This window comes from Selaginella moellendorffii, unplaced genomic scaffold, assembly GCF_000143415.4.
Source record: "Selaginella moellendorffii unplaced genomic scaffold, v1.0 SELMOscaffold_132, whole genome shotgun sequence".
Lineage (NCBI taxonomy): Eukaryota > Viridiplantae > Streptophyta > Lycopodiopsida > Selaginellales > Selaginellaceae > Selaginella > Selaginella moellendorffii.
The window spans coordinates 232,926-245,494 of NW_003314393.1; the positions used below are offsets into that span (position 1 = coordinate 232,926).

At 45.3% G+C, this 12,569-nt stretch overlaps 1 protein-coding gene across 1 annotated transcript in view; it reads left to right on the top strand.

Moving 5' to 3' along the window:
* The window catches only part of LOC112343096, a 37,382-nt gene extending 28,760 nt beyond the window's left edge, over window positions 1-8,622 (top strand). Inside the window, exon 2 of the mRNA XM_024665994.1 lies at window positions 8,497-8,622. Coding sequence (XP_024521762.1) covers window positions 8,497-8,622 — 126 coding nt within the window. The remainder of the gene's footprint in view (window positions 1-8,496) is intronic.
* Window positions 8,623-12,569: the final 3,947 nt, after the last annotated feature.

A 12,569-nucleotide genomic window follows, 5' to 3' on the forward strand; every position in this document is an offset into this window, starting at 1 on the left:
TCACATTACACAGATAAACTTTTCTCTATTTGGCAAAGATAAACTTTATAGCGTGTGGGCTCATGCAATTTTGAACCCAAAAAATGCACCAAAAAATTCTCGGCGTCATCTGGCGTTATCTCTTGAATGGCGTAGGGCCGCATGCCATTTTCAGGGGCACATAGGAGTATATTCCTAGGATATTCTGACACGCGTGAGATTTTTTTGAGTTTTCTGGAGATCCAACCATTAGATCGCAACTAGATTTTACAGAATGGTATACAATGTCTTTCTTGATGACCCTGCAAAGAAGCATCTCGATCGGACACCACATGAGACCACACGAGCCTTACAATGTTTCAGGGGCATTTGCCATAGATCCGACCGTTATTTTGCTCCAAGATATTACAGTTTGGTGTGCATTGACCTTTCCATCGACACTACAAAGGGACATCACAATCAGATGCAGGATTACAAGAAACTAACTTCACTAACTCTGGTTTCACCAAGATCTACGTAAGGAGTTATGAAATGAAAGGACCCTCTCTATTGAAATGTGTTTATGGTCCTAGGGGCATTGTGACATATCAAAGGATTTTGCATCAAGTTCTGTATTTGCATGTTTATCAAGCTACTGAATTGCTAAACCCTAAACCCTAAACATGTGGCAAATGCTGTGTGAAGAAAGATGCCCTTTCTGGGCAAATGCTGTAAGAGGCAGATGCCGAGCAGATGTATCACAGGCTAGCAAAGGGGACAAACGAAAGGTAGCTATAAACATGACGGGATGCAAATAGATTACTAGGCTGGTCCTACGAAAATCAAAAACCATAATCGAAAACATTGAAAATGCAAAAAGAAAGGTTTATAATAATTTTGAATTTTAAGCAACCAAAGGAATGTAAGTAGGGCATGTGTTTGTAAGTTTAAAAATGCCTCAACCACTTAAATTCCCAAGTAAATAAAGCTGTTTCTATTTTTGGTACAGGTAAACTTTATAGCGTGTGGGCTCATGCAATTTTGAACCCAAAAATGCACCAAAAAATGCTCGACTAGCATTATTCTTTGAATGGCGTGTGGCCTTATGTCGAGCATTATTCTTTGAATGGCATGTGGCCTTATATTGCCATAAATGGACGTACACACACAGCATAATTATTCCTTTACACGGCAAATAATCTTGGCGCGGATCGCTGACATGGCATGGCAAAGTTCGAATCACTGACATGGCACAGCTGGATCGAGGCAAGGACATGATGTGACAAAGTTCAACCTCCCACAGCAAAGTCTAGAAGCTACTCAGTTTGAAATTTGTCAGAGGAATCATAAGATCTGGTTTGTCAAAGGATTTGATGTGACGTTCAAGCGTGTGTTATTTTTGAATTTTCGAACTCATTCCTAGGTCTATCATTTTTGTGCGCCGTGTTCTTGGTTCCGCTGAGCGCAGTGAGCGCTGCTTGTGTAAGCGGCGTTGTGGGCTGTGGTTTATGCGTCTACGAGCGGTTGCGACATTGCGAGCGCCATTGCGAGCGGCAGTTTATGCGAGTGGCAGTTTGTGCGAGCGGCGCTACGAGCAGTTGCGGTGTTGCGAGCGGCGCTACGAGTAGTTGCGGTGTTGCGAGCGGCACTGTCTTTGGTGTGGCTACCGCTTCCTTTTGATATTCGGCACTTGTGCTTCCTGGTATGTTCACCATGGAATGGCTTAGGACCACATTTAGAAATGGCATGAGGCCACACGCCATCTTGGGCCCTTGCAATTTCATGGCTAGCGTATTGTCATGTATTTTTTTACTTGCCTGCAGCTGTGTGTATATCAAGATGGCATGAGGCCTCATGCCAATTTTGTGAATGCGAAATTTCACATGGGTGTCAGTAGCATGTTTGAATAATGGCATGTGGCCTCATGCTATTGAGGTTGTTTGGTATGTTATGATTTAGGCCATTCTCCAATCATTTTTTGTATGGTCTTAACTTCTTTTCTGCACTTTCAGAATGGCCTTCAGGGTTAGGGAAAAGGTTTACATTTTGAATGGTGGGAAGAGAGTTGCAAAAGGGACCCTTGTGTCTATGGATCGGAACTTTGTTATACACTGTCAAAGGCTTGGGGAAGGCAATGCTACTGTATCAGTAGAGACTGTCTTCGATGGGAATGTGGTCGCTATTGAACGAGGAGAGATGGTCGTCGGGGTAAATGTTGTTGTTGCCTTAAAAAATCTTCAGAAGAAAGCAGATGTTGGGGACAGCGCAAGTGCGACGCATGTTCCCTCCGTGGATCTTAAGAACCGTGCTACATGGATTCAGGCAAAGGTGTTTCTAAACAACCCCGAGGGGAAGGTGGTAGCTGAGGGCTTAGCCACAGTTGTCGATCCAAGAGATGCGGTTGCTAATCAAGAATTGGGCTGGGATGATATTGGAGTTGCGATTTTAGAGGTTGTTGACACAGAAGAAAACAGTCTGACTATTGGAAGCATTGTGCGGTGGAAATTGAGGCACTTAGTGTTTGAGAATGTGAAGGATTCACAATCAAACACCACTACAACTGATGACAGAACATCTATTCATGGGAAAAGAAAGTACACCTTCCTAAAGCGCAGCCAAAGGGATCTGAGCAACGAACCGAAAAGGCAGAAAATGGCGATGGAGGTTTGAATGGTCTCGACAGTTGCTTGTTGCAAGAGGAGGTGCTGTCAACATGCTGATTGGGATGCTATTGAAGAGGAGAGAGCAAGATACAAGACATTGTCCTGGAAGGCAGCTCGCAATTTTGTGTATGAGGCATTACGGTCATCTGTTAATGCTTCAGAACATCAGGTGGGGGGCATGGTCTTCCAGAGGGGTTTGGTCTGCACGAAGGCATGGAGAATCATTTATGGAGTCCCTCGAACCACATTCTACAGAATCAAAACTGAGTTCGAGGAACAAAGGGTTCAACAGGCAGTCCATGGGAACGACGGTACGCACAAAACCAGGGGTCATGTTGTATATGGAGAGGCAATCTTCAAGAGGTTTGTCGAGACATGTAGTGAGCAGCAACCACATAAAACCCGCCTCTTGGAAAATGGAACACGAGACACCCAACGAGTTCTCCCTTCCATGTATACCAAGGGGGCCATATTGGAAGATGTGAATCGGGAACTCCAGAGTAATGGCTACAGGAAGCTGAGCCAATCTAGATTTAGTAGATTGTGGAGCAACAGGTTCAGGGATGTGAGTATAGGAAAGTACTCCAGCTTTTCAAAGTGTGACGAGTGCACTGCTATCAAAATGGCTTTGTCGAAGAATTCTTGCAGCGCTCAAGAGCGAGAGACGTTGGTTAGAAGGCGGCTCGACCACAACATTGAACAGAGAAGCTGCAGAACTGCATATTATCATAACAGGATTCTCTCCATGGAGAGACCTGACTCTTACCTCTGCATCATCCACGACAAAATGGACCAGAAAAAGACGTGCTTACCTCGACTCAATCCTGCCCCCAAGGCAATCTCTTCATCCATGCAGCTGCCTGTGTCTTTGTTTGGCATAATCGCTCATGGGCATGGTGCCCAGAACTATGGGAACTTCTTTGTACCTCTATGGGGTGGCGGGGGTGCAAACATGATGATTGCGTCCCTAGCAAAACACTTAAGGTCTCTGCAAAGTGCGCAAACTGAGTTGAACGGCCAACCCTTGCATAAGGCCCTTGTCGATCGAACCCCATACAGGGTTCAGCTGGAGGAGGAGCAAAGGCTTGCAGTATCGCATGGGGCCCCATGCCATCCCAGTGAATATGTTGGCCGTCAGATTGTAGGGTTATCACGTGAGGCCTCATGCCATTCCGACGAGGCTGGTCGCCCGGTGAATGCACAGCCTCATCCAAACGAAGCAGAATCTCAAGGAAGTTCTTGCGGCCGATGTGGCCTTCCACCCCATCTTCTGCTCCAAACAGACAATGCTGGCAGTGAGAACAAAAACATGTACGTCTTCGCGTACTTGGCGATGCTTGTTGCCAAAGGCATATTTGAAACGATTACACTTGGCTTTCTCATGGTTGGGCACACTCATGAAGACGTCGATGCCATGTTCAGTCACCTGGCAGAGTCCCTCCAGCAATCCAATGTCCTCACCCTCCCACAACTCTACGATGAATTCCAAAATTGCATCAAAGGCACTGTTGAAGCTGCACTTCTGACAGAGGTTCCAGACTTTAAGGGGTTTGTAAGAGGCTACATCAGGGACGGATCCGAAACGCTGATTGGCCACTCCAAGCCTCTTCAGTTTCATTTCAGCATGTGTGACGGTGCTCCAGTGATGAGGTACAAGATGAGAGAATGGGACACAGTGTGGCTGCCAGTGGACGGCATTGAACTCTTCAAGAGAGATCCCATAACTAGGGAACCTATGATTCCTCAGGGTTCCCCACGGCCGATGCACCCGGATGGACTCAAAGACCAGGAAAGTATAGTGGCCGGGATTAGACAGCATATTGCCTTCTGGAAGAGGGGGTTGGTGTTTGGTGGAGAATCCTATTTTCAGAGGTGCAAGCCTTTGCTCGAATACTGGGAGAAGATTATATCTGCTATCCAAAATGGGCCAGTTGTATATGAAGAATTGGAAGAGTCCTTTTGGCCAGAACCCAGAGCACCAGATAGTAGCGGAACAATGTCCTCTGGAAATGCAGTGACAGATAACGATGTTGAGGATCACTATTGTGGGCCGAGGAACAAGAAGCCGGATTCAGCATTCAATCCAGTACAGGTCTGCAAAGGAATGGTCGTGCTTGTCAGACCCAGTAATAAAAAACAAATGATATGGGTGGGGCGCTGCATCACTGATGCAGAGGAGGACGTGGAAACTAACTCCTTCAATGTAACTGTGGAGTGGTTCAAGCCAAGTTCTGGATATACGAAGGATTGCCTAGAAAAGAGATGGGTGCTGAATCCAAGGGATCCCAGCATGAGCATATCGGTGGATAATGTTGTGCATGGTTGGATGCGAAAGCAGAGTGCCACCATCACCTTGCCAGACCATGCAAGAGATGCAGCAAGAACATTCATAACCCGGGTTCAAGGTGAGATTCATGAATATTCCTTTACTAAGTTTCTAATGTATTTTATTTCAAGGTGAACAATCCGAATCTGAATCAGAGGAGGCGTGATGGCATGTGGCCTTACGCCATTCCTAGGTGAGATGATATAAATAACAAGTATAAATTCTTAGTTGTTCTAGCAAATCTTACTTAAAGTTCAAGGTGAACAAGCCGAATATGAATTCATCGGATTGTTATAACAAATTGCGAGGTGATGGCATGAGGCGATACGCCATTTGAGAGTGGTAGCCATTCCTATATGAGGTGAGTGAAGTATTTATTAGAAATACCTCATTCAATTGTGCACTTCTAAGTCTTGGTCCACTTAGTACTGTTTGCATGTTTTTATTTTAATTCTTTCTCTAAAATGTTATTTAGCATGTGGCTTCATGCCATTGCTCTCCACAATCATGCATTGAATTTCTATCCTTGCATAATACTTCTCCATATATATAGCATGTGTGCACATGTGATATGGTTCATTAGGCCTGATATAGTGTGTGAGGTAAAACAAAGATGATGTGACATATGCATTTACCAATCACACGTGCATAAATCTAATAATATGGCGTGTGGTCCATATTAATGGCACATAAACCCATATTGTGGGCTTACGTGCTTTATGTACCATCATTCCCTTGCAGCGTGTGTGTTGGTTTCCTTTTATAACACAACGAACTCCATATTTTAGGGTGAAGAGCGTTCTCATGGCAAGCACAAAATCTGTAAGTGAGGCAGAAAAGGAGACGGAGAAGGAGATAGGTGAAGATGTAGAATATATAAGTCTTCCAAACTCCCCGTACTATACTCCAGGTGATCATTTTTCTGAACAAACAGCAACATTAACAACTATCGAGAACGCCCCAGAAACGTCAAAGACAACAATCCAAAGCAAAACAACTGACCCGGAGAAGGATGATAGTACCGCTGAGAGTACCAAAAAGGAGGTGTCCACTAGCACTTAGGCTTATAATGGCGTGTGCCCTCATGCCATTTACTTGATCACCAAATACCTTTTTCCCTTTGCACTAGTATATCTTAATACTGGTTTGAGAAATAGAATGGCATGTGCCCTCAGGCCTTTTACTAAATCACCTTTGAAAGAAATGCAAGCCTCTATGTCGTAAAAAAAAGGTACTAGAGAAATTCCTTAATAATATGAATGTTATTTAGTTTCATGAAAATACACTAAGGGTCAAATGAGTTAAATGACTTCTCCAGACTAGCAATGCCTCTTGCTACACCTTCACAATTAGATTCGTTAGAAAAAGATAACATTGAATAATATCTAAATGTTCTCACCATTAAGTTATATGTCTGGCTAATAGGAATGACGTTCATCTTGGAAAGCTCACCACACGCTCAATGAACAAACAAATAGTGTGTGCGCGCATGCCATCGCTCTTCTTTAGCTTCAGATTCGGCTTGTTCACCTTGACAATGAGATTTATTATACAACCAGATGGACTCAGTCTGGACATAAAGTCACCGCGCTAGTCACCATGCCCCAGATATGTCTAGCCCCTGGACAAAAAACATATAATTTCACGTCATTTTCAAATACTTGAAAATTTGTACCTAGTCCCATTTTACTGAATAAATCCCACTTTAACAAAATAGAGCATCTTGCTAAAAACAAGATTATCGTCTAACAAAATCTCCACAAACTCATGAAGATAAAGCCCAAATACCGCCGTCATCAACCAAGTAAATGTGGCTGATGCATTCATCAAACCAAACGGCATAACTGTAAACTCAAAATGTCCGAAGCTTGTATTGAATGCCATCTTAGAGATAGATGCATCATCCATTGGAATCTGATGATATCCACTCCTCAGATCAATCTTGGTAAACACTCGTGCTTCACCAAGCTTGTCCAGGATATCATCCACACATGGCATCGGCATCTTGTCCTTCATTGTCTTCTTGTTTAAAGTGTGGTAGTCAATACACATCCATATTGAACCGTCCTTCTTCTTCACAAGCAAGACTAGAGCACCAAACGGAGACTTACTTAGCTGAATAAATCCAAACTCAAGTAACTCCTTGACTTGTCGTTGAACTTCTTGCTCCTCTGCATAACTTAACCGAAATGGATGCCGGTAAATTGGCCACGTCCTCAGCTCCAATGTAATCCCATGCTCCACACCTCGTAATGGAGGCAACCTATGAGGAAGTTCCTGTGGAAAAACATCAGAAAACTCATCTAGTACATCCCGTACTGCTGCTTCTCCCCCATACGTGCCTTGGTCCCCCAAGTCATGAACAAACAGCAAGTAATTCGAAAGTGCTTTTCCATTACGACAAGCCCGCTTCAAAGATGTAGCAGAGAGCATAACAATTGGTGGTTGAACGCCCTTGCCAAACCACACATCTTTAACGCTATTATACTCTAGCGAGATACACTTAATACTCCACTTTATCTCGGAATCCACCTTCACCAACCATGGCATCCCAAGAATGAGATCCACACGATGGATATCCGCGAGATAAAAGGTCTCCACAAGTGTGGTTTTGCCAACCAACACTTCCAACCCCTCGACATAAGCATCGAAATGTTGAGTAGAGGTAATTGCACCTTCCACTGTGTGTGGAAGAACTCCGCATGTGACTAGGCCATGCTCCGCAAGAAACTTTGCCGAAACAAAGTTGTCATCGCTCCCACTATCCAGTAAAATCCGCACTGGATCGCCACGGAACACGCCCTCCAGCATTAAAGCTGATTCACGCATATCCTTAAGCTCCATCTTGTTCCACACAAAGTTGAGCTGACGAGCAACGATCAAAAGTCGCTTCCTCCGACCGGAATGGTCGTTCTCCTCATCCTCACATTGCAAAGTTTGCAACTTTTTAGTATCTGACTTACCGTGAGAAGAAGATTGGCCATTCTTCTTGTCTTGCTGCTTGTTCTTCAACTGTGGACAATCAACTTTATAGTGTCCAAGTTCACCACAATGATGACAACTCTGTCTATAATTCTTCACAAAGAACTTCTGCTTCTTGGACCCCTTTGCATCTAAAGTAGTGCTACCCCGTCCAGCCTCGAGTGCCTCAATATGCCCATGCATGGTATCCATCATGCCATGCATCTCGTCTTGCATCTCTTGTTGATTTTGATTAAGATCTCGCAGTTCATGAACCACATCTTGAATGGTCCAAATCTCCGCAGCTTCGTCGGCACCATCATCGGCACCACCATCGACAATAGGATTCCAGTGTTCAACTTGGTCGGCCATCGGAACCAACTCCTCTAATACCAATGTTATGATCTAGCGCAAAAAGACATGCTACGCCACCTCTTGAGGTTCCTCACCACCCAACCACCCCCAAGCTACCTCAAAAGCTCCACTGCGCCGCCGCTCCACTATGAGCCCTAGGGTAGGTTAAGTCCCCCACCCTATCATGCCTTAATATACCCTTGAGCCTCCCTTTGACCGATGTTGACCATGTAGTCAAAGCTGGTGCCTAACAACGGGCCAGATAGAAAGGTGGTACCAAATGCTGGGCAGAATGATGCTCCTAGCTACAACCACTCTCACTGGCAAACCAAGTTTTCAAGGAGCCCACTACTGGATTGACGTTTGTATCCTTTGGAGCAAGGTGTTATTCTGGAGTGCTGGACTGAATTGGGTACCAACCTGGATTCCTAAGTACCTAGTGTCCTCTCCTGGTTTGAGCCACTAGAAGCCGATGTCCTGACCCCAAGATTCAATGCCTGGCTGCCCCCAATTTATGCCCATTGATTTGTTCCAGTTAATTGCTGCACCAGCCACGAGGTTGAAAGTCTCCAACGCCTTCTTGGCTGCATCCAGGTTCTCCTTGGTCGCGAGTAGGAACAAGGCTGTGTCATCTGCGAATGCTCCATCCAAGAGTTCTTGAGTCACTCTTGTGGTTCGTGGAAGTTGCTGTCTCGCCACCGGTAAGGTAAGTCCTTTGATGCGCCTGCCTTCTACAAGAAACATGCCCAAGGCCTCAACCACAATCAAAAAAAGATAGGGTGCAAGTGGACACACTTGGCGTACCAAGCGTCCCAGCTGAAAACTCAGTTCTGTCTCACCGTTGATTGTGACTCTGCTTGCAGCTCCTCTATACAGTAATGAGGTCCTAGCGACCATCTCTCTTGGGATGCCGATCGTATGCATATACTCCTCTAGGAACCTCTAGTCCACACAATCGTAGACCTTCTCGAAGTCCAATAATTACACTGCAATTTGTTGGTCAAAGGTCTCTACCCATCTCTAAGCCAGCAGGTACGTCCATATATTTTCTGCGATTTGCCACCCTGGAACGAACCATGTTTGCTACTCCCAGATGATCAACGGCATAATAGCTTGGAGCTTGAGTGTCATTGCTTTGGCATAGACCTTGTAGGACGTGTTGAGCATGGTGATTGGCCTCCAATTCCTCAATTTCTACAAGTCCCCCCTCTTTGGGATAAGCGCAATCTAGCCCTCAAGGATCTCGCCAGGCAAGGCCCCATCATGTTGAGCATCCTGCCATGCTTGCAGTAGCAACAGGCCTATAGTCTCCTAGTGCTCCTCAAAGAAGATGGGCAAGAGGCCATCAATACCTGGCTGCTTGTCATTGCTGAGCTTCTCAAGTGCTTCCCGAAGCTCCACTAGTATGAAGTCCATCCTCAGTGAGTCATACCACTCATGAGGGACACGCCAGGGAAGGGACGCAAGCACTTCCACTGCTACCTTCTCTCTTTCTAGAGTCCACCCCTGGGATGTGTATAATGCTTGGTAGAACTCCTGGGCAAGCCGTTGCATTCCCGATTGATCCTCGATGACCCTCCCATCGCTGTGTTTCAGTCCTAGGATGGGAGGAAAGTCAGTCACTGGCCTGATTCCGTTAAAAAAAGCCTTGTTGAGAAGGCATTCATTTAAGGCCCATCCATCTTCCATGGCCTAGAGACCCATGGTCCATGCTACGTACTCCAGGTCACATAGCTCAGCTTCCCATTCATCTAAAATACTGCTTGCCACTTGTGCTCATTTTGCATGTTCAGCAACATCCTACGTGCTGCTGCCACCTTCTGCCTGGCTAGTCTTAGGTCCTTCGTCGCCGCTCCTTTGAGGTCCTTTTGGCATGCTCGGAGCTTCTGGGAGCAAGACAGGAGCACCAAGATTAGCCCCATCTTGTCCTGTGCAAGAGTGTCATGTATAAGCCCGATTGCCACCAGGTCTTGCATCATTGCTCTTGCGATTGATCATTGGACTGTTGTCCCTTTGTCCCTTTGAAGCTTGATCACACAACGGAGGGGGTCATGATCTGAGAAAGAGGTGAAACCGAGCCATGTTTTGAGGCTTCCCCCATCCTGCCGTATGCAAGGTGAGGCGTAAATCCAGTCCAGTCTCGACTAGGAGGTCACTGTCTGCCACCTTGTAAAATGGTGAGCATGAGGTGTGAATCCCACAGCATGTTGGAGGTCCATGATCCTCAGTACATCCACGAGCTGACTCTACTGCTCCCGCTCATGTAGCTGAATTTTTTCCTGCATTCCCCTACTATCACAGATGTCCTTGACCATGTTTAAGTCTCCTAGGACCAGCCATTCATCTACTTGCCCCTGGGCAGACTGCAACATGCTCAGCCAGGAGCCCGGGTAGGTTTTGAGCTCATGAGCTCACAAGCTGAGCTCACGGCTTCTCAAACACAAGAAAAACATTGGTTCATCCCGAACCAACATCTTTCCATTCTTCAAATTTTGATTTAATCTATATTTCCAAGTAAATTCGACTAATAAAATACAAATATAAATATAGATCCGAACACTAAAAGCAATCTAAAAACACTTCTCAAGCTCCGCAACTGTAAGGCTTGCCTGGTGGATGTGATGGTCGATCTTAGGATCTTGGTTTAGTTCCTGCATAAAAATGTAATAGATGTGCTTGCAGGCTAAATATACCTTTCCCCTGTTCTCCCGCTGTGTAAAATCTGGACAGGTACATGATGGATTTTTGCAGATTTTAACAGTGTAGCTCGTACCCTTTGATGACTCAGTCACAATAATAAACTCCTTAGCCATAGCACTGATGTAGTTTGTCTTTGTGATTGTGCACTTTAGCTCTTTTGCCAGCTTGATCTTCTCTTGTGCACCTTTTGAAATGGAAGACCTGTATTGTATAGCCTTCCCATTCCTAGCTGGTCGTATATGCCGGTCTAGTGTTGATATTGGTGGCATAGCAGTACTAACAGCAACATTTGAGGAAGTCTTTAGCTTGAAACCTGCTCTCTCCAGACTTTCAATCTCTTCTTTCAAAAGATTGCAGCTTCGCTCAACTGGCCACTCCTCTGGCACAGAATCTGGCTTCAAAATAATTGAGCTGTGGATCCGGCTTGTATGAGTAACATCAGTCCCACAACAGTAGATCCAGCTTGACTGGCGGCCCTTCACTCCTAGATCTCGACAGCCCCAGAAACATGGCACTGCTGAAGAACTTGAACCTGAGCGCACAAAAGCGAGACACTGACCTCGACTCCCAATCATTCCAGAGCAACGTGCATTGCTCTTGGCACTGACTCTTCGAATTGCCCAGTTGATACGAGAAACTGGCTCGCGAGAAATAACCTTTTCAACCTCTGGCACTGGACTTACTTGTGTAACAACTGGCACCTCCTCCACTCCATGTTCCTTAGTTCTTTTCCGGTGTCGTGGAACAAAATGATAGTCAAACTCTGGACGGTGAGAGCTAGAAGGAGTGATGTTTGACCCATCAAATGTCTGTCGACGCTTCATACGGGCTGTTCTCATGTCCCCAAGTGGCTCATAACTTGATTTCATAGGAGTTCCAGCAACAACTTCCTCCACCATCTTGGACATTGACCCTGCTGCTGGTGTTGTCCTTCTACCAACCAGCTCTTGAAGCCTGTCTAAGTTCGGACCTGTACCAGCAAACCTTGCTTCCTGTGCAGCCAAAGCTTTTGATGATTGCTCAAGAGATCTAGTGAGGTCGGAGAGTGTAGCTTCATAGAGGGACACTTTTCCTTTCCCTGCTTCGGAAGCTCTCCAACTCCAATGTTTGCTCTCAGAGAGATTAATTGTTGGTGTAAGTGCAATATCATCAAGTGGTTGATCCTACAAAAAATGCAACATTTGAATGTGACAAGAAAGAAAATGAGAGAAAGCTTACATGGAGAGTATAATGACCCCACTGAAACATTCGAACTTCCCACCATGCAAGCCAGCATTCCATTTGTGGAAGGTTTTCAATTGGCACTTTGTCTCCTTCACGCCACCATATGCGCATTTCATTTGCCTTTGCCTCGTGCTCCTCTTTAGTTGGTGCATCCATCCATTTCTGACAAAGCTTTTCGCGAACCAACCTTTTCGAGCTTGAGTCTCTCTCACTCGTCACAAAAGAATGAAACTCTCTTGAAGGGAAGAGAGCATGGAGATAAGAGGGAGAACAAAAAATCAATGCTACAACTTTTGTGATTGATTGGCGCTTCTCACTCATAACCACATTCATTTCAACATTATTATTCCTCTCACAATCAATTATACATATCTTAATATCTA